This window comes from Panthera uncia, chromosome F2 (genome assembly GCF_023721935.1).
Source record: "Panthera uncia isolate 11264 chromosome F2, Puncia_PCG_1.0, whole genome shotgun sequence".
In the NCBI taxonomy this organism is placed as follows: Eukaryota; Metazoa; Chordata; class Mammalia; order Carnivora; family Felidae; genus Panthera; species Panthera uncia.
In genome coordinates this window covers 18,797,485-18,820,748 of record NC_064812.1, presented here as the reverse complement: position 1 = coordinate 18,820,748, position 23,264 = coordinate 18,797,485, and the positions used below count along the sequence as shown (strand labels likewise).

Here is a 23,264-nt window from a genome sequence, read left to right as displayed (position 1 = left end):
TATATATACAGTTAGAAAATATTTAGTGCTTACTATGTTCCAGGCAATGAGCTAACCACTTTACATACATAATTACTCTAGCCCTCACAATAAACCTACTGATTAAGAAATTGAGGCTTGTTGTTAAGTAACTTGCTCAAGCTCACACAGTGAGAAAGAGATAGAACAAGAATGTAAGCCCACGCTGGGTAACTCCAAGGCCCTCCCTCTAAACCACTGCATTCTACTCCTCTGGGAAAGAAACTGCAGTGAGAAGAAACAAGGCCAGTTTGAACAGCAAGCACATGAACTGGGTAGGTTAGCTGCAGACACACTGAGCAACCAGTCGAGTTTGAGATGGAGCTTCCCACACTTCTCAACAAGCTGAGAATGATGCTTCAAATCACAGGAAGAAGTAGTTTCAAAAGCACTGAGCTAAAGTATGGGGCATCATTTTAATTCCCATTATAACCACTATTCCATCTTCTCTACCCTACTTTGGGAGTGGGGCTCATTTGCATGGGTCTGTTAGGACATTTACTTCGTGGTGTGTGTATCATACTTTCTCTTAAGTCTGGATCTGCGGGCCAGAGCTAAAGGCAAGCTATTATTATAGATCAAAGCCACTGAAGTAGGTAATGAGGTATGGTATATAAAACTCTCAGTATAAATGCAGGGGGAAATTCTGGCTTTTCTTTAACATTATCTGCTTTGAAATGCATCGTTTGAAACAGAAGTCTCAGTAGGCCAGAGAATTCTAGCTGCCAGAGAAGAATTTCCCTTCACCAAACAGACCAATGGTAGCTTCGGCTAGATGCCTTTCACAAATGCGGAGCCCTGTGCGGTGAGTTATTTCTGATTGGCACGGGGTGCCATGGGGTGAGTGCTACAAGCATCAAGGGACATGAAGAGCATTCCTCACCAAGGCAGGAATACAGGAATACAGAATTGAAAGACCATTCTGACCGGCTTCCTGATAAAGAATACAGTCTGAATTCTCACGTGTAAGCTTTAAAAAAGAAACAATTAAAATATCTAAGCAGACAGTTTTCATCTCTCCAGGTAGAAAGTGTTCTTAACATATTCAGACTTGTAGGTCCCTGAGCTACAGGGGGGCAAAGGAAAGGTGGTTATAACATTAGAAGGATAATTACATTTCCCAATAACTTTTAAAATCATGTCTGGCTCCTCTTTTGTCTTTCAAGACCGGTCTATGTTAAGTACGTGCCTCCCAACTCTATAAAGTGACTTCCATAATTCTGCTCTACAGACCAAGCCATAGTCTTCATTGTCAGATGCCAAATGTGTATCATCACCACGTCTAGTAGCATGAGTGCTGGAGGAGGGGAGTCATCAGAGAAAGTCACTAAGTCCCCAAATTACTTTCCCTCCCCCCTCCCTTCCTACCTTGCTGTCTGTCCTTCCCTTCTCCCTCCCTGATTCCCCCACTCACTCTCTCCTTCCCTTCTTCCTCCCTTCTGTCTGTCCTATTTTTTGCTTCCTAAGACATTTTAAAATCAGCCTAAGGTGTGCCAGGTACCATGCTATAGATGCTATAGATCACACAATTTGTACGACTAATCTCAAAAACTTTACAATCATCCTCAGATGCCCTACTTCCTTAATAACTGTCAACTCCCTGAAATCAGAGGCCATGCCTTATACCTTTAAGACTTCATTGTGTCCACTGTACAATGTCTTGACTTTGTGTAGTATGCAGTAGGAAGAACTGGATGGGTATTAGATAATCTGATGTCCAGCTCCCTCATCTACAAGGTAACCGCAGGCCAGTCACCTCATCTCCAGCACCTCCATTTCCTCCTATACAGAAAAGGATCCTTAGGCCAGTAGTCCAATGATCCACACAGGGTTGACCTAGTGATAACATCATGATGTGAGTGAAGTCACCTTATCAACCTAAGCCTTGCTGGGGAAGGTGCCCCTAAGCATAACTCAGGGTGAAGTGTCTGAACACTGGTGCTGCCAGGTGAGCACATGAAGCTGGGTCACGTCACTAGAGCCCTGCCCACCTTACAATAGACGCATAGCTCAGGAGAATTATCTTCTTGAAATGTGAAACCCGGCATGACATTTTCCTACTTACAACACTTCACCCTGAGAATGAAATCCAACTCTATCATAAGGCCTAGAAGCCTTGATTCCTGCTCATTTCTCTGGTCTTTTTCCCTTCCTGCTCCTTAACAAGGTCTGAAGGTCACATTCCTCCCACCTACTGACACTGAGAGACAGCTGATAGCCACGCTCTTTGTTGGGCTGCCTTGAGACTTTTGCCTTCCAGAGGCCTGTCCAAGAATGGGCCAGATGCCCTTCCCATAGGCTACCACAGCACACAGCATCCCATGATGACCTCGCTACAGCACTTTTTACTCCATCCTGTACCTGCCTGCATGGTGCTTATCGGCATCTGTCACCATAACATTGTTCCTTGAGGGCAATGCCCTAGTGGTATCACATGAAAGATACTCCATAAGTTACCTGTTAGATGGGTAAATAAATGAATAAGTGAGGAACTCATTTGCAGTGTGACAGGACATGATCCTTTACATGGTTGAGGATATTCTTGAAGTGCTACCTGGGAACTCTGTACCATTATAACTTCACCGAACCAGATGTAACAGGCAGAAAAAATGTCCCCTACCCCCACTCCCAAGATGCCCACATCCTAGTCTCCAGATCCCAACCATATGTTACCTTGCATGGCAAAGAGGAATTAGGGTTTCAAGGTGAATTAAGGTTGCTAATCAGGGAAATTCTAATTTAAAATATATTTAAAATAGGGAAATTGTCCTGGATTATCTTAGGGTGACCATGGTAATCACAAATCCTTAAAAATGCAAGGAGAAGGCAGAATGGAGGTTGGACTGTTTCAGTTTGAGAAAGATTCAAGTTGCTACCAGGCTTCAAAAATGTAAGGGAGCCATGAGCTAAAGCACTTGAGTAGTCTCTAGAAGCTTCTGGAAAAAGCAAGGGGACAGATTCTCTTCTAGGGTCTCCAGAAAGGAATTCAGCACTGTGGATACCCTGATTTTGGCTCATTGAGATCTGCATCAGACTTCTGACTTAAAAAAAAAAAAAAAACAAAACCATAAGATAATAAATTTGTCTTTTAATTTACTAAGGTTTTGGGAAATTTGTTAGAGCAGCAATAGAAAACTAATACACCAGACAAGAAAGTAGAAGACCTAAATAGGACAAATCATGGGACCTGTTGGAGCTTTACTCTCCTTTTTATTTTTTTCTATCTATCTATCTATCTATCTATCTATCTATGAGAGACAGAGAGATCACACCATGCACGCAAGCAGGGGTGGGGCAGAGGGAGAGGGAGAGAGAGCGTCTTAGGCAGGCTCTACACTCCATGCAGAGCCCCACACAGGGCTCAATCTCACAACTATGAGATCATGACCTGAGATTACGACCGGAGCCAAAATTCAGAGTCTGACACTTAACCAACTGAGCCACCAAGGAGCTTCACTCTCCTTATCAATAAACTGAGGTTAAGCACCCCTAATCTGCTCATCGCCTGAGTCTGTTTATGAAGATCCAAAGCGATAAGGCCTGTGTTTACATCTCAGCAGCAGCATTTATTCACTGTTTCAGTGGCAAGTGACTTAAATGATCTGTGCCTCAGTTTTCTCATCTATAAAGCATAATCATATTCTAATCATATTGGGTTACTGGGAGAACCCAATGATTGAGTCCATGTGAAGTGCTTAGAACAGCATCTGGCATGATGCAAATATTATATAAATGTTAGCTCTTATTACATCTGTAAAGAGTTTGCAAAAGGTTAGGTACTGCTGTGCCCGGCAGAGGATATGTTCCAAGACCCCCTGTGGATGCCTGAAACCACAGACTGTACTGAACCTTATATAGACTGTGTTTTTCTCCTATACATACACACCTACGATAAAGCTTAATTTATAAATTAGGCACAGTGAGAGATTAACAACAATACCTAATAATAAAATAGAACAATTATATCAATCACTACCATAAAAGCTACATGAATGTGGCCTTTCTCTCTCTCAAAATATCTTACTGTCCTGTAGTTGCCCTTCCTGTGATGACGGGAAATAATAGCATGCCTACGTGATGGGATGAAGTGAGGTGAAGGATGCATGCATTGTGACAGAGCGTTAGGCTACTACTGACCCTCTGAGACTATGTCAGAGGAAGATCATCTTCTTCCAGGCCATGGTGAACCTTGCGAAGCTGAAACCGTGGAAAGCAAAACCCAGGATAAGGGGACTACTGTATAAAGTGGTAAAGCAGAACCAATATTCTTTTTTTTAATGTTTATTTATTTATTTATTTATTTACATATTTATTGAGAGAGACAGAGTGTGAGCAGGGAAGGGACAGAAAGAGAGGGAGACACAGAATCCAAACCAGGCTCCAGGCTCTGTGCTGTCAGCCCAGAACCCGACACGGGGCCCCGAACTCATGAATGGCAAAATCATGACCTGAGCTGAAGTTGGACGCTTAAGCCACTGAGCCACCCAGGCGCCCCCAGAATCAGTATTCTTACAGAACGTTCTCAAGAGGCTGGAGGGTCAAAATAGCCCTTCTCAGTAGCAGTTCAGATATTTATGGAGGCATTTTGGGGGTCCAGGGGAGTGGCAGTGGCATATTCCTAGCATTTCGTGATAGGAGCCAGGGAAGCTAGACATCTTGCAACATCTGAGGCAGCCCTTCACAGTGCAAGATTCTTCCAGATCCCAAATGACACCACACACCCCTAGCCACCTTCAGCTGTAGCTATTCATTGATGGTGATTTTACATTCAGGTACCTGTATCTACCTCACTCATGCAGACCTCTGGTGTAGTTGTACTACGCATTTATCAATTGAAACTTTTTTCAAAATAATTTATCCATGAGGCCCAGTCAGTTAAATGTCCAACTTCGGCTCAGGTCACATGATCTCTCAGTTCGTGAGTTTTAGCGTCACTTCGACTCTCTGCTGTCAGCAGAGTACTCTCTCTCTGCCCCTCCCCCCTACTCTTTCTTTCTCTCTCTCTCAAAACAAATAAATAAACTTAAAAAGATTTACTCATTTCTCCATTTTATTAATGTTAATAACAATAGGGCATTATGCTGATTTTTAAATGTAAACTACAGTCCGATTTTATTATTTATGAAATTCATTTCATAAAAATAAAAGCGGTGTTAGAAAGGTTTCTTATTAAAAGTGTGTTGGGTCTTAATTTACAGAATGTGAAGTGAAATAATGTTTAGGGATACCTTAACCTAGCTCCTTAGCTTCCCAGTGAAGAAAATCCAGGCCTAACAAGTTAAAGCATCTTGCGAAAAGAGTAACTATTAGTTACAATATAAGAGCCCAAGTTTCAAGACTCTTAATTCCAGAGGTCTTGGGTAATCTTTAAGGATCTGTACATCCTAAATAAAGTAAGATTCTTTAAAGTTCAAATTCTCGTCCAATCCTGAAATTTCATGGCAACAAAACCACTGCCTCTACCTTGTGCCCCATCTCCCTGCCCTGCCATTCCCACTTCCACCACTAAGGGAAGTGACTGTGCAAGTGACATTTTAGATGATCTCAACAGCCAAGCATTCCTGGGAGCAGTACTGGGGGAGGAGCTTTCACGGACAAGGTTCATGTCAACAACAGTCTCTGACCTTCTCTGAGTTTCCATCTCTTCTGGATCAGTTCCGGAGGATACCTTTTGGCCCCGGATATGATTCTGTCCATCCCCCCACCCCTACCTTTCATACCCCAATATGTGTCTTCCAGAACATTCTGTACTCCTCAATCTGGACAAAGTTATGGGGAAACTAATTTTATTAGTTTCAGTCACAAAAAGGTCGATAGATTCTAAATTACTATTTTGCTACCAATCTCGGCAAAAAATTCACCCCTCCCCTGACCCAGAACTACCAAGGATATTCACGCAGCTGTACCCTGCCCAACTCCACAGGGTGCCATTCTCATTGTACACCATGTACATGGCATCCCCTGGCATTATGGGGTTCAATATTTGCATGGCTGAATGTAGGGTCCCTGATCTTACCCCCTAAAATAGGAAATGAGTTCATAATGTGAAGATACCTGACCTTAACTTTGATGAATATTTGGCTAAACACTGACTTAGGTGGCCCTGTCTATTCACTCTATTTTCAGTTTGAATTATAATTTAGTCTCCTTGTTGGCCATGTGTTCAATGACAGAGGCCCTGCCTTGTTGTGAAGTTGAGCCATACACTTGGTGCATTAAGGTTTTTAGACTCAATCCTCTTTTCTGTCCCTCCCTTTTGAGTAGCCCACACAATGGCTTTTCCTGCTCAAGGCTGTCCCAAGCACTTCAGCATATTTGAGGAGTGAGGAAGAACATCTTGAGCCCAATAACTGAGGAACTTCAACCAACTTAAGTATATAGTTGAAGGAGAAACGCAGAGTATCAATTTCCCCTAGAAGTTACAAGTATGAGCTTTTATTTGTTTGTTTACTTTTGAGAGAAGGAGAGACACACAGAGTACAAGCAGGGGAGGGGCAGAGAGAGATGGAGACAGAATCAGAAGCAGGTTCCAGGCTCTGAGCTGTCAGCACAGAGCCCGATGCGGGGCTCGAATCCATGAGCTGTGAGATCATGACCTGAGCTGAAGTCGGACATGTAACCGACTGAGCTATCCAGGTGCCCTTGTATGAGCTTTTAAGTGAGACAAACCTGGAAACCTCCTAGCTATTTTACTTGAAGCAAATAGCCCACAGGGAACAAGTACTAGCCTCACAGAGTTACTAAAAGTGTAACGAACAAATCCAAGTAAAGCCTGTAACATATAAGTGCTCACCAAATGTTAGCGATTGTAATGACTCCCTTCCGGCAGAGGAATGGTCTCCTATCATTACAGTTTCATAGTAAAAAAACTAAAGGGAGACTAAAAGTAAGAAATATAAAGTCTAGTATAGTGTGAGGAAAGGACTATCCCTTAGGACAATTTCACCTTCATTTCATGTAATGGCAACATAACTAATCACAGCAGTCATTTGATGCATGTCTTGTTTTTCTTTTATTCTCAGATTTCTCTTCCATGCAACAGCCCTGTAAAGTAAGAAGGTCTAGCCGAGTTTCTTTATTCCCTTTTTTTCAGAAGACACTGAGGCTCAAGGAGGTTAATTCTGTGGTAGATTCTACAACTGGGAGGCAGGGATTGAAACTTGGGGTTCAGCCGTTTCATTTCAGAGCGTTTCACTAGCAGAGGCAGCGACTTTCCACTAGGGGGCGCACGTCGTGTAATGGGGTGCGTATTGGCTGTAGTTAAGGGACTAAACTAATCTCCATGGGCAGGCCAGGAAAAAAAAAAAAAGCAACCTAAGTAAAAAACTGTGCATTTTCCACATAAACATATCTTTGAAACATCTCCCTAAGCCTCTCGTCCAAGCAGATTACGTCTACAAAGCCATTCCTCTGTAGAAATTCTGCAATCAAGATTGCATTTCAGGATATGGGCAACTAGATATGTGATTTTAAGAAGCCTTTCTGGTGGCTCTGATTGCCCCTTCAGCTGGTCACCCATGTACTAGTCCAAGCTAAAAAAGAAGGGATATGTGTGTGATATTTGCTTTGATGGTATAGGATCACACCTCTTGCACTTAGGACCAACACTTTGACTCAGAACAAGAGACATTGTTTCGAGCGGGGCCTCTACTTGCTTCTCTTACTGCCCCCGATCTCTAAAAACTCAGGCTGGGAAGAAGGTTGTGGCCCAAAGCCCAGGCGGTTCCTGTCTAGGAGGCCCAGGGGCCTTCCCTCAGAGGTCCTACCTGCAACACAGGAGGGCATGTTGCAAGAATGTAACATTAGAGGTTTTTACAAAACTCACTCTTCAGTTGCTGCATCCAGAAAGTCACACTACTGCTTGATTCTTTTTCTTTAAGTTTATTTTCAACTGCAGGGAGTCACCTTTCCTTCCTCTTTCTGGGTGAGAGATTTTTTTTTTTTTTAATCTATTGCTAAGTCATTATTCTTTAAGTGGAAACCAAGGAGAAGAAGAGTCGTAACGAAGGGCAGTGCTTTGAAACAGAAATCACCTGCCTTTTGTCCCCCCTGATAAGTATTGCAAGCTGAGCAGGTGTCCAGTGGTTTACCCAGATCCCACCTGCCCCTTGTCACACAAACCAACACACTTGAGTCAAGAAAACTTTTTTTCTGCTTGTGTTAATCATCAAACCAAAGCAAATAGCCTTCTACTTTTCTGGATCCAGGGTAGCAATTAAACATGAAGACATCACAAATCCTCTAGATAAATAATGGTGGGGGTGGGGGAAGCCTCTGGATTCTAGGCAGGAGGTGGACTATCATGTACCAGACAGTTGCATCAGCCGTCACATGTTAACAAGGCTGGCTTCTCAACTTTGAACTTTCGCAGTTTCACACCCCAGCACCACATCTGGTGAGCAGGAAATTGACTTAAGTCCTTAATTTAGGATTTAAATCAACCACCAGTTTACAAGGTCTGGGTTGAAACACTCTTGTTTCTGTGGCTGTGGGTTCGTTTACTTATTCACTCAGCTTGCAGATCATTGAGCACCTAAACTCAAGGGAGGTGACCCATAACTAAATAAAAGACCCAAGACAACTCAATCTACAGCGAGGGGAAAGCTGGGTAAATAGATAAAAATAATTGCATAATATTTGTGTTAACGGAGGTATGTACAAAGGAAGCTATGGGGCAGAGAGGCAATTACCAAGTAAATACAGACGTAGTGGGAAAGGACAATGATTATCCACTTAATACCCTATTGCCCTTCTGCCCCTCCTAACAGCAAAAGAGCACAGTAATGCGACTACTTATTCCATTCACTTGAAAAACTAGGGGATTGGGCTCATAGGATCTCAAGAGAGTCGTCTCGAAGACGCCTCACACTCAGGAGAAACTGTTTCAAAATGCAAAACTGTTTGCACACTACTCGGGAAAAATCCCGGGAAAATGCAAGCAGAAAAACTGCCTCCCCAACCCTCCACCCAGAGGAGCAGCCTGGAATCCAGACTGACCGGCCGAACACCTGGCACCAGAAGGGAACTTGTGCACAAAGACGCAACACACTACCCAGCCCTTGGCACAAGTCCCCGGCGTGAGCCCGGCTTCCAATCTGAAAGAGGGAAGTCCGGAAGGGTGACGGGGTTTTAGCATTCAAACACTGCCCCCCCCTCTCTGTCCTCTTTGGGACGGAACCCTCTTCACCGGATTGCCCAGGCTCCTGAGGACAACTGTGCCAAAGCAGAACTCTCGGAGTTGCTACTGTTCAGTGAGCTCTCACCGGAGCGTGGACGGCTGCCCCTCATTTCCAGAACCACGTCCTACCCCTACGTACGCTCCACTTGGATTATCCGCGGGTAAAAATGAGACACCGGGCACTAGGCACCAAGACCCTGTGCCTGCCACGTAGCTCAAGAAGCCCTGCTCGCCAAGCCCTTTCACACACCCCTGCCGCGTCCAAGCCGGCAAAGACTCTAGCATGGGGACAAGTTGCCCCCAGGTGGGGTAAAGTTGTCCAAACTCCCCGCCGCCCCCACTCGCCGGAACCCCGGGCTGTGTCCGCACGTGGGCGAGAGTGAGGGTGCGGCGGAAGGGTGAGGGGGTGTGTGCGCGGCCCGCGCGGCGTTAACCCCTTACCTTCCAGCAGCACCTCCTTGCCAGCGCGCTTCAGCGCCTGCACCGCCTCGTCGTGGGTGGCGTCCCGCAGATCGGCTCCGTTCACCGACAGGATGGCGTCGCCCACGTACAGGGCTTGGGTCTGGTCCGCCGCCAGCCCCTTGAAGATCTTGCTGATGAGGATGGGCATCTTGTTCTCCTTGCCCCCCTTGATGCTGATGCCCAGCCCGCCCAGCTCCTGCTTCAGCACCTTCACGCCGCGCTTCTGGTTGGAGATGGACTCGGGCACCTGCTCGGGCAGGTCGGTGAAGGCGGTGCGGACCCCCGCGGGCGAGTCCGGGGGCTGCGCGCCGCCGGCGCCCCTGCAGAACGAGCCATTGGTGGCGGTCCCGATGCCGTTGTACGCCGCGGCGCCCTCCTCGCAGCTCAGAACCAGGGCGTCCTCGCTCAAGTTCACCAGAACTTTGTGCCAGCGATCCCGCACCAAAACTTCCAGCAGCCCGCTCCGTTGCGCCCGGCCGCCTCCCCCGCCGCTCGGCCCCGCCGCCGCCGCCGCCGCCGCTACCGCCATCTTTCCGGCATTCTTAAAATGCCATGTGATTGCCAAAGGGGGGAAAAGTGGGGAAAGGCTGCGGGGGAGGCCGCGGGCCCGGGGAGCGAGGAGCGCGCGCCGCGCAGGGCGGAGGCAGGGCGCGGGACGCCGCTCCGGGAGTTCGCACACACGCACCCGGCGCGAGTTGGCAGCCGCAGCCCGGCCCGTTCCCCTTCGCCGGATCCTGGGCGGGGTGGAGCGACCTAAAAGAAGAAGGAGAGGCAGAAACAGGGGAGGGGAAAAAAGCCAGCTGCCAGGCGCAAAAGCCCAAACCCAGGGGCGCCGCGGAGCAGCTCGGCGCCGGGAGGCTGGCTGGGAGGAGGCGCGCCCGCGGGGAAGGGCGGGGACCCGCCGCCCCGCGGACGCTCACCTGTTCCAGCCGCCGCGGCCTCGGCGCCCTCGCGCCGCTCGCCGGCTCAGACCCCCGCCGCCTCGCTCGGCCGAGCGCCGGGCGCCGCAGGGACAGCTTCCCCGCGCCGGCTCCCCGACCCCGCCCAGCCCGCGCCTCTCCACCCTCCCCTTTCCGCGGGCGCCCGCGCCGCACCTCTGCTGGGACCGCGCGTGCTGCCGAGGTCCCCGCACGCGACGCTCCTGCCCCCTCTCTTCCCTTTCTTACGTCCCGCCTCATCGTCCCTCAGTCCTGACCCCCAGCTGTATCTCCATCCACGCCTCCTCACTCGGGCTTCCTCCAACCGGGGCTTGGCTTCTCGTGCCGAGTTCTTACCTGTCTGTCCCTTGCGCACGGACTCTCAGGTGGACTCAGACGGAGGCCCCAGGTTCTCGCAAAGTTAAGAGGGAAGGCTGTCCCAAGAACTCAGAATGAGACGTCAGCATAACCCGAGTGTCCGAAACTTCCTCACTTGAAATGCAGGACGTCTTTCTGCCAGATCTCTGGAGAGGTGCCTGTGCTGGCGGGGGTTTTCAGCAGGTCACTGCCTGCCCCAGACCCCGGGAACAAATGCCTTCCCAGCTTTAACACCGAATATGCTCTATGTTTCTGACCCATCTTTTCTCCCCCCAGTGCCGTCCCAAGTGCTTCCTGGGACTTTTTCTCCCCAAGATCCACTATCGGAAGTTAATTGTTTGAGAACTCAATTTCAATGGGCTGTATCTGAAAAGTTCCTTTACTAGTTGTTTATTTGGAGCTCAGGCTGCGTTTTTCCAGGGGAAGGTTATTAATTGTTGGTTACCTTCCCAGGCCAATCTGGGAATGCCAACATAACCCGTGTCATAGCTTAACCTCACTGAGCCCTCCTGTTCTTTGAACCTCTCAGGTTCTCCCCCTCAACCATAATCAGGTGCCATGGACCTCCCCAAGAGTTTTAAGTCTCTGTGTATCCCTTCCCCCTTCCTACCTCACCCCTCTGTCCAAAATCAAAATAAAACTCACAAATCTGCTGTTCTTAAAGGTAAACCCAACCCCGCAAGATGTCAGGAGGAAAGAAATCTTAATCAAACACATTCCCATTGATGCGCATCACCGTTGACATTATCGAACATGCTCTAACCCTTCCAGAACGACCCACACTATTAGTTGACAATGCTTTAAAACCCAGACAATCCCTAAAGGGTAGCTGTAGTTCCAGGCAGTGTCCCGGAATGAAATGAAAACCTTTGGACTTCTTTGGAGAAGTCACTGCAAGCAGGTCAGCGGGGGCCCCTGGCTTAATGCTTTCTCTTGAAGCTCCCTCCTTTCCTACATTTTTAATCCACCGGTTTTCTACAAGATCTGTGTTCTTTCATGTAAAGGTACCATAGCAGGGAGAGCAGCCCCAGCATCAGATAGGAAGCCCATTCGGGTCTACCACTGTGGGGTGAGAAAAGCAGTTGGGACTGCCCTCTGCTTCAGAGCTGAGGATTCACTCATATCACTCTTCAGAGAAATCAGAGCCTGAGTGTCTATGCAGTAACCCAAAATACCTAGGAGGAAATAGGCACCAGAACACCAGTTTGATGATTTAGAAATCAAAACTGATCTGCCCCCAGACCAAAATCCTCCATTTCCATGATGCCTGCGTCTTGCCTCTGTGACAGTCAAGGTGGGAGGCCCAGGCAGAACTAGAAGTAACTTATTGATTTGCCATAAGATACCACAGGGTCTGGAATGGCAATTTCTCAGAATCTCTGTGACAAGCACATTGTTTCTGTGTAAGCAAACCTACATGGGAAAGAAGTAGGTACCTCGCTTAAAGTGGCATTTGAAGGAGGGGAGATCAATATTTAATGTCATTAGGCCTCAGACATGCAGGTGGCTCTGTGGGTGGACTTGTAACAACAGCCCCTATTCTACATGCTTTACACATATTAACTTAATCCTCCCACCAATTCTCGGGGATCCATACTATTACCATCACTCCCACTTCATAGGTGAAAAAGTAGAGATACAGGTTTAATAACTTGCCCGGGGCATGTAGCTAGTAAATGGCAGTCAGGATTTGAAGCCAGATGGGATGAGTCTGGACTCTTAACCCTTGTCCCACACTCTCCTGAAGGTCCTTGGAGCCTGTTAGAGACAGGGTGCACCCTGCAGTGAGGCCAGCCTTTCCCCTGGGAGGGAGCGCCCAGACGCCCTGGTTGTAGAAGGGGAGAGCCAGCCCCTGCCTCTGGCCTGTCCCTCTTTCCTAGGTTAGAGAGCACTCTGGCCTCCGCTAACTGACACTTTTTTAAATTACTATTTTAGACGTGTTAATATGTTGAAACTGGTGACTGTTGTGGTCGTACAGGCCGAGAAGTCCTATCTCAGCCCTCAAAGAGCTTTGCATCTCTGGCCTCTGACTAGTAATGCTGATTCTCAAGAGTGAACCTTGTTTACCTCATTTCTTAGTTGGTGGCGGGACTTGGAACTAGTGCACTGTAGCCCCTTAATCCTTGCAGTTAGGACACATCACCCCTTCCCAGGTCTCCTTTTTTTTTTTTTTTTTTAAAGAATGGTCACTAGAAAGCACTGACAAGACTTCCAGCTTCCTCATTTTAGAAGTGTGGCATTTGAAGCTCAGAGGAGAGCAATGACGGACCCAAGGCCACAACGTGGGTTTGTGGCAAAGCTGCACCTGGGCTCTCATGGCTACTGGTCCAACTCAGTGTTCCAGAAATTATATCTGAAGCTCCCCAACCCCCTTTTTCCTTAAACCAGATTTCTTTTGCTTAGCTAGGTCTCCTATTCTGTTTTCTACTTCTGTCCTAAACTTTTGATTTTCATTTCTCACCCAGCTAGGACTGGGGTCCTCCTCTGTGTGTCCCTTCCCTGCAGGATGTGCGTTTTCCTACAGAGGTTTGTGTGAACTTAGACTTGCAAGAGCATGTCGTGTGATCCTCAGTTTCACAGCGCAGTGTGTGGTGGAAGGAACAGTGTTCATCCCATCAGTAGCCCCCACACAGTTTGGTTGTGCAACCACTACATCCCAGGCAGTGTTCTAGGTGTTGTGATGTGAGAACAGACACACTGACAAAGGCATGCTTTATGAAGCTTACACTGTAGCTGGTGGTACAGTGGAGGTAGAGAAAGACTACAAACACACAAGATATTTTCCTCCAGAAGTAAATGCTGGGAAGAACATACAGCAGTGTGATAGGGTCAAGAGTAACCAGGACAGGCAATTACCAGGAGTGGTGCTATTAAGGAAAACCTTTGTGAGAGATGTGGATGGTAAGAAGAGGGGAGTCTTACAAAGATCTAGGGAAGACAGTCTCAGGAAGAAGGATGTGCCAGTACAATGCACCTGAGACAGAACCCGGCTTATCTGGTTCACAGGATCAGAAAGAGGTCAGCGTGGCTGGTGCAGCCTGTGGGAGGAAGAGAGAGGTAGAGGCAAGATCAGAGAGGTAGGCTGGACCAGATCACAAGGTAGGGCCTTGGAAGATTGCAACATACCTGTCCTCCTTGTCCTCTTGAGCTGCAAGAGCCAAACATTTTGGATTGTCGAAGACAGTGTCGATTTCAAGCATTGCTTACTATTACCTACTGAGTAAACTTCTACTGGGTGGAACACACGATCCAGTGTTTGGGTTTGGAAAATATCATCACTGTATTTGGGGCGCCGTTTCATGAAGAGTAGGCTGAGCATCTTTAGGGAGATTTATCCAATACACAGGGTGGACAGTGGCTATAAGGTGAATAGTGAAGAGGAAACAAAGAGCTTTTTGATATCTAGGGGGCAATTAGAGAACAGAACAAGACAGAAGGGGGATGTTCACAGGAAGGGTACTTGAAATGCAAAACCCCGGAGGTGAGGCCTAGGGATGTCAATACCATAGGCTAAACGCTTAGGGAGTCCCTACTCTGGTGAAGAACTGAGGGCGTTGCAGGAGGCCCACCCTAGTATGCAAAGAGAATTTCCTACAGGAAGACAGACGTGAACACAGAGTACACGGGGGCCTGAGCCGGCTGCAATGCTGAGTGTGAAATCAGTGGCTAAAGCAAAATGCTGGCTTATAGATTCTCACCTCAGAGATCAAGCACTGAGACTGGGGGACAGCACCGGCGGGTTCTTCTCTGGTACACCCGGTTGGCTAACAGGTACATCATCAATTTTAAAAAGGGTTGGCAAACACCCTCTATTGCATGTGCTTGGCTTTTCTCTGGGCGGGTCCTTGGTAAACTAGATGGACCACCACCCAGACTATCACCCAGCCAGTCAGTCAGGTGAGAGTTATCTGACGGCTCACCATGGGGGTGCTGCTTGGGGGACTTTTCCGGGAGCAGGGCTGGCCCAAGGCAGAACTGAAAGTACTTAGATGTTGTCTTCCAGCTTCTCTGACTGGGTTCTACTACTTTTACTTCCCTTCCTTAACAACCTGCTGTTGAAACAAACCTGGTACCAGCCTTAATATCTACATAAGTCTTAATATTTATACCAGTCTTAATATTTATATTCATCCTATAAATTTAAGTCACTTTTCTAAGGGATTGTACATTTGAGCCTTTTTAAAATTGTGAGTGATCGGTTAGAACTTATGTTAAAGGCATGTTGGGACAAAATGGCTCTTTGAAATCCCAGAAAGAAAGATAACCCTCTGCATATTGGGAACTTTAGCAAGTTAGCCTAAGTAGGCATAAACATGTCTGGTCTGAGGGTGAGGAGGAATAAGGAATCGAAGTTTCCTCCATACACATCTTTCGAATAATATGAAATGAAATGGACATGACATTTCAAATAACTATCTCACAGTCTTGTTTCTTAGGCTCCAAAAGAGATTGGTTATTAAATTACTTTGAGAACCTTCAGGCTCAAGAGGTCTATAAATGAGGGAAACTCACTTTTTTCCACACTGTCTCCATTTACTTTATGGAATCGCCCCCCGCCCCCCAGACTCTCCCTTGACCCATGAGAAAGTTCGTCTCATGTTCTACCTCACAACCTGATAGCCCATTTTTCTTCATCACCCAATTTATTCCCTCCCGTTGTAGCAGGGTTCTCTTAGATAATCTCCCTGTTAGCTCCCTGTACTGAACTCTTAGTCTATCGCATGGCTACGTGCAGATCCTCTTTCATCCTAAATTGAATTCTCACCCATTCCTTCTATTTCCTGGCTCCAACTGGAACCTGAGCTAGTTCCCAAACACCACATCTCCCACCTTTCTGCCTTCTCTGGCAAGAACCTCACGTTCTTTGACGGCTCTGGGTCTCTCAAACATTACAACAACATTTTTGACGCCTGGTAATACCTGTAGATCATGAAATGTTTATGGTCTTCCATTTCTCATCATTTAGCAAACTCTAGCACTTTCTTTAAATTATGCTCTGTCTTTTCCCCCAGCCCCTAACAATCTAGATGTGTTTGGGTAATTTAAGCTCCTGGTTCATGTTTTTCCTTTTTAAATGCATTTCTCTACCTTCAGCAGCCAGACATGAGTATTTTTAGGGAAACTTCAATGTATTCTGCCCCATGTTGTGTTTATGGTTTGGAACTAGTTCCTTCACTTCTAGACCTTAGTTGAGCTTAGGAATTTTATTCTGACTTGGTAGAAAGGTAGGAAATAGCAAGGATTAATGACCCAATAAGTAACTAAACATCAGATGACATTTAGGTTTTGGAACCTAAAGCCTACATATTAAGCTAAGGGAACACTCCCTCAAGCTCTCGGAGAACAAACCGAGTTCATGAAGATAAAGGTTTTGCCTTGGGTCTTACGGAAGCACAGACTTTGGAGAATGAGATAAGAGAGAACAAACATTCCTAGCAGCGGGAACAACTTGGTCAAAGGCAGGAAGAAAAGGATGAACGGATTATCTTCACTGAGCTGTGGGTCGATCAGCTTAGAATGGTTTGGGAACAAAGTAAGGCAGAGATCTGGTAAAAAGATAGTATTATTAGTCAGAATGCTTGGCTCCAAATGATAGGATCTTAACCAATGCTAAACACCGAATGGGAAATGCATGAGCTCACATAGCCAATTTGCTAAGGGCAAGAGAAAGGCTAGCCTTGAGTACGGCTGGAACTGATACCAGTGCACCTCATTCTTTCAGATCGCACAAGGCCAAATGGTGGCCACTGGCACTGCCAAGGTTTATAGTACCCAGCTCAGCTTCCAACAAGGAAAGGCCTCTTTTCCCCCGGTCTCAACTAGAAAAGTATCCAAAGGGAGAAAGTTGGTTCAGCTTGGATCACACATCTTCTTTGGTGGCTGAAGATAGATACCATGACTGACAGCTCCCAATGCAGCCCCGTGGCTGGAATGGGGATGATAAGCAATTCACCAAAATAAATGGATACATTTACTAGAATAAGGCAGGAAAAGAGGCCTGGGCCAGACCAAATTATAATTCCCCACTACAGATAAGCTGGAGCCTATTTACCCTATCTGTGGAATTTATCCTAAAGGTACTGGGAAGCCAATGATTCTTCCTAATCAAGGGAGAAGTGTAATAAAAACAGATCCAGGGGAAGATTAATCTGTTGACAGAATGAGGAATGGGTTAGTTGGAAAGACTGAAGTGTCTTAGCATGATTTCTTGCACACGTAAGGAACACAAGTCTTTGGGGCTACTGAAGACAAGAAAACAACCTAGAAAGATTATTCAATAGCCTAAGCAGGGATAACCAAGAAGCTGCATTTGTGCATAAATAGAAGAGATCGTTTAAAAAACTATTAAACAGATTGTGATAATTTACCGTATAGAGAATTAGGAAGAGGAGAAGCTGTGAAATAAGAAGTCATTTTTATTAAATCTTTATGCTCTGGTAGGCACTGTATGTATGTACAAAACACATGTTGTTGGGGCGCCTGGGTGGCGCAGTCGGCTAAGCGTCTGACTTCAGCCAGGTCACGATCTCGCGGTCCGTGAGTTCGAGCCCCGCGTCGGGCTCTGGGCTGATGGCTCGGAGCCTGGAGCCTGTTTCCGATTCTGTGTCTCCCTCTCTCTCTGCCCCTCCCCCGTTCATGCTCTGTCTCTCTCTCTGTCCCAAAAATAAATAAAAAACGTTGAAAAAAAAAATTAAAACAAAAAAAACAAAAAAAACAAAAAAAAACACATGTTGTTGATTCCAGACAGCAACCATTTGATGTAGGTAATGTTATCACCATATTACAGATGAGAATGTTGAGTTCAACAAGGTCACACTGCCTCTAAGTGTCTGAATTGGGATTTAAGTCTTGTCCTAATTAGTTCTGTTTGATTCCAAACTCGTGCTTTTTAATTGTTACAATACACTAGGTATGAGCTTAGGTGGCCAGGAAGGAGAGGGCAGAACTAGTCAAGAGGCGGTACGAGTTTCTTTTAGATTTGTTGAATTTGAGGGCACGGTAGAACAATCAACAAGTAGGCATTGAAGTCAAGGGCCTGGATATGGGCATTTTGGTATCATTTGCTTAGACTAGCGTCTAATACGATCAAGGGAGAAACTTCACAGAGAAGACAGCAGTGGCTCTTTGGTAATGAGAGCAAGAAAATGGAAAGTCAAAGGATGATGCTTAAAAAATGTTAAAAGCAGAGTTAATGGGGTCTGGCAGTCGATTTGGATGTGGGGAGCAAAGGAAGAGAGATTGATTATGGGGAGGGAAATCCATAAGTATATGCTAGCTTTTGAATTGCTTCTCTGCATAATCATACTAGAACTATACAAAAATAGGCCCAATTAACTGCAAAATTTGGAAGCCCTGAGGCAGAAGACATGTTTAAAAGCAAAGGGTTACCGTCCCACTTCTGGAATGGAAATTCAAGCCCTCTGAGGTGTCACAAGACACTGAATTTACATACAGGGTCCACCAAACTAAACTCCAAGGATGCACTGATGCCTGAAAGCTTTGGTCTGCCTGGTGAAGGGACAAAGAAAATTAGACCAAGCAAAAGGCAGAGCCTGGAGACAATCCCAGGTAGCTGCTTCCTTTTCCCATTTCCATGGATGTCAATATTTCATACCGAAGGGGAAGGGGTTTGTGGTGGGAGTAACAGGAAGGAGTTCTCCTAGGACAGTGCTGGAATAAAATGGCAAGAGTCAGGAGTAGCCAGAATGACTGGCATATTTAACAGTGAGGAAAAAATACTTTCATAAGTACTTTAAAGACAAAAACAAATTGTCAACAGGCTGACTAGAATTTCTATTTTTCATACATTTCTATTAAGTATTATTTTCTCCAGGGCAGGGGCTGTGCTTAACATTTTATAGCTGTTGTAGAATTAAAGAGCTTCAAGAAAACATCTAGCAATTGTTCCCAAACTTTGGAGGGAATTAGAACCACCTGGGGAGCATGTTAAAAAGCAGATATTGAATTCAGTAATTCCTTCTACATTTATTAGCAGACATACTACTGAAATGAGGATCTTTCTTCCAAGTACAGTCATTTTTGTGCCTGTTGTTTCTTAATTTCACTATGATGTACATTCTTATCTAATGTGCTCTACCCCATTAGTATTATTATTCTGTTTTCTGCTTACATATACCAAATTTGGCCAGCATGAAACTCCTCAAGCTGACTCCTATGTACTTTTGATAGGTCCCCATTGTCTTTAAGCATATTTTTTTTTTCTTTTTGTTTTCTGCCATAACAAGCTATTCCAGGACCAACTTGTATTTTATCTGCCTAGCCCTGGGATCAGCCATTCCTTAAGGACCTCTAGTTCCTTTTAGTATGAAATGTTATTTAAAAACCACGATCTGGAGACTAGATGTGCTTATTTCTACTATGAAGGTAGGTATGTCGAGTTCGTATTCATATCTCCAATTCAAATCCAACATGTAAGGTACTTTCTTACTTTCTCTTTTCCGTATTTTTGTCTTCCAATACATGAGAATCTGGTTTCCAAAAATGTCAACATATTTATTCATCTTGCTGTGTCCTACAATATAGAAATTATTTCAGAGTTATGATCACTATTCCAATAGCAATACCAACAACAAACTAACCTAGTAAGTTAAAAATTTGTTTGCAATTCGTTTGTCTTTAGAATGTATTCCAATAAAGGTGCACAAAGTACCATATAGATGTTTGATCCAATTTACCAGCTAAATATCTAGATATGGGAAAACAGGCAGACCCAGACTGGGGGGAGGGGGACATTCTACAAAACAAGTGTCCTGGATTTCCCAAAAATGTCAAGTCATGGAAGACAAAAAACATGGTAGAATTTTCTAAATGAAAGGAAGCTAAAGAGACATGAAAACCAAATAAAATGCAAAATCTTAGATTAGATCATCAAAGAAAAAATACAAGGACATGGTTTTGGTGGCATTCAAAGACATTATATATTTGATAATATAATTGTATCACTGTTAACCAAATTACTTGGGTGTGATAAATGGCATTATCATTAGAGAATGTCTTCATTCTTAGAAGATATGCACTAATGTGTTTAGGTGTGAAATGATGTCCTTAACTGACTTTCAAATGGGAAGAGAGGAATTACCCAGAAAATGTGGCAAACCATCAACTGACTTCCAAATAGAAGAGACAGAAAAAGAGAGCAAGAGCAAAAGATCTACGAAGCAAATATGGCGAAATTAACAATAAGTGAATCTAGTGAAAGATAAATGGGGGTTCGTTATTCTTTCAACTTTTTAATGGAGTTAATACTGTTTTTTGTTTTTTGTTTTCAAAATAGAGTTGGAGATAGTAATGAAGAAACCTAAGCTTCAGTCCAAAGGATTCTGATGTCTTATATAGGGTCTGGAAATGTACATGTTTTTCAAGGGATTTCTAATGCAGATAAGTTAGCATTCTTGAAAAGGCTGAGCAGACATGTGTTATTTTACAGATGTGGGAACCTAAGGTCAAAGACTCCAAAAGGTCACACATCCTTGGAAGCAAAGCCATGACCAAATCTTCCTTCTCCCAGGAATCGGTGGTTCTAGATCAGTCAAACCTGAGAATATAGTGGGTACTCCATAAATATTTAGTAATTGTGGGTAATCCTGAATGGTAGGGTGGACAAAGAGCAAGGAACTGATTTCATGCTCCCTGCTTTTGACCCAGGCACTTTCAGATACTTTCAATACTGCAATCTTTCAAAGAACCCAGCAGGGTGTAAATGGATAATCCATTTTTTATGTATGGAGAAACCACGGCTGAGAGAGTAAGCAATTGTGAGGTCAAACTGCCTAGATTTAAGTCCCAGCCCTCTAATTTACTGGCTCTATGACACTAGGGAAAGTATTTAATTCTTCTAAGCTTCCTTTTACTCACCTGTAAAATTTGTGTTAAAAATTTTTTTATCTCACGGCATTATTGTAAAGATTAAATAGTGTATATAAGGCACTTGGCACAGGCCCACGTAAAGTCAGAAAAAGTGATTGGAGTAATGTTAACTAGTCATGACAGAGATCAGACAGAGCTAGTAAATGGTAAACATTCTAGTTAAGGCGTATAGCTTAAGACAAGAGGAAGAAGAATCTTCTGTATAGTTAAATATAAGTGTACCGTATATAAATTCGCTTTGAGGTCTCTTGCTCTTTCTTCTGTCCCCTTCTTTTGCCTCCCTTCCTCATTCCTAAAACAAACTGAAAATTTTAACTATGCATTGGGATAGCAAGAACTGTATGTGGGATGCAAAGATTCATAACCAAGTATAAGGTCTGGCAAACTATGGTCCAGCTGCTTGTTTTTATAAATTAAGTTTTATTGGAACACAGCCATGCCCATTTGTTTACATGTTGTCTATGGCTGCTTTCATAGTCAGTGGCAGGCAAAGTTGAGTAATAATGTCAGAGACTGTAGAAGCCTCTGACCTTTAGCCCCTTGACTGTAGAGATCATCAAAAATATAAAAATAGTTCTAATCTGGTCCTTTGCAGAAAAGGAATGACCACTGGTCTAGTGCATTAGAATGTTGACCTGAAGCAACTTTTATTTTTTACATTTTTTAAATGTTTATTTATTTTTGAGAGAGATTGAGAGAGAGAGAGAGAGCAGGGAAGGGGCAAAGAGAGGAGACACAGAATCCAAAGCAGGCTCCAGGCTCTGAGCTGTCAGCACAGAACCCAACGTGGGGCTCAAACCCACGAACAGTGAGATCATGACCTGAGCAGAAGTCAGATGCTTAACTAACTGAGCCACCCAGGTGCCCCATTCTGAAGCAACTTTAAAAGCAGGGGAATCTGAAACTCAGGTTAAGGGACACTGGTCTGGCAAATAGTGGGCATTCCAATCCATGATAGCTGTCATTATTATATGTAAAGAAACACAAAAGAGAGTCAGAACCAGCTTTGGAAAGTGCTTACAAAGGGTCAGTTCATGTTTTCTTGTGCAATATTCACATCAGCTCTGTTACTCTAGGTTACACTCAAGGTTACATCTGTTTGGGGTGGAAGGACTGGAATTCAGATTTCAGTTTGACAAACTCCACACCACATCCCCTTCCTCTGGGCCACCCTGCCCCTTTGCCACATTGTGGGCTTCAGTTGACTGAAGCTCTGATTTTACATCTGTGGTCCTCTGAGCAAGGGCCTTTAAATCATTTTTAAAGGGGAGCCCTCAAGAGGATCAGCCTCTCTTCCAAAGGGTGAGTCTTTGGCAACCCTAACATTGCCATGTTTTAAACTCTGTCCCACAGGGTTTCTGAAAGGTTAAGAAACTACCGTTGTTCCTTTTGGAGTCACCAACATCAATGCTCCCAGTATAAGGAGCTTTATATAAAAGGCAGGACAAGGGAGTCCTATTTTTGCACAAATGCAACACAATTTTATTGACATTTTTTTCCCCCCAGAAAGCCAAGCAGCTGAAAATTTGTTTGGGGGTTATTGAGGATTTCTTTTTTTCTTTCTTTATTTCTTCTTCTTTTTTTTTTTTTCCTCAAAAAGAGAATTTTGTTTTTCCCAATTGAATCTACTTCAAGTGAACTTAGATTCTATCACAAAAAGTCCTGTATAATCAATGAGATCTGAAATTCTTTCAAGGCTAAAGTTATTGCAACTCTATGTTAGGGATGGAGAGGCTTGTGACAGTAGGCAAATAATATATATATTTACATTATTATGTTACCTTATTATATTTATTCTTGTTTATGTTATTCTTCACCTCCAAAAGGAAAAACGCCCTTCTTCAATTTTCTTTTTAATTTTTTTGAGAGACACAGAAAGAAGGAGGGGCAGAGAATCCCAAGCAGGCTCCATGCTGTCAGCACAGAGCCCAACACGGAGCTCAAACTCACAAACTATGAGGTCATGACCTGAGCCAAAATCGAGAGTCGGATACTCAACCACCTGAGCCACCCAGGGGCCCCTCTTTCAATTTTCTTGAATTACTCTGCCCTCTAACTTTTTATTCAACTTTCCAAACTTTGATAGAGACATAAGTTATAGAAGAGGTATTTCTCTATTACAAGAAAGCCATGCAAGTGCTGTGGTAAACTATCAGTAACTATCAGTAATAAGATCTGCGCAAATCTAGATGGCACAAACTTCCTGTAAATGGCACCAGCACTCAGCAACAGCCAGGAATTGTTGCCATTTGGAAAGGTATAGGGGTCAGATCTTCTGGTTCTCCAGGATGATCAAGAGATCTATTTTTAAATGATTCTTGAAATTTGGCTCAACCTATTAGAATGGCTATTATCGAAAAGATGAGAGCTAACAAATTCTGGTGAGAATATGGAGAAAAGGAAACCCCTGTGCACTCTTGGTG

General features: G+C 44.7%; 1 protein-coding gene across 1 annotated transcript in view; it reads right to left on the bottom strand.

Moving 5' to 3' along the window:
- SNTB1 (syntrophin beta 1) overlaps positions 1-10,194 on the bottom strand; it is a 230,513-nt gene extending 220,319 nt beyond the window's left edge. The window contains exon 1 of the mRNA XM_049632947.1: positions 9,638-10,194. Within this exon, the coding sequence (XP_049488904.1) occupies positions 9,638-10,187 (550 nt within the window). The 5' untranslated portion in view covers positions 10,188-10,194. The remainder of the gene's footprint in view (positions 1-9,637) is intronic.
- Between the last annotated feature and the right edge of the window lie 13,070 nt (positions 10,195-23,264).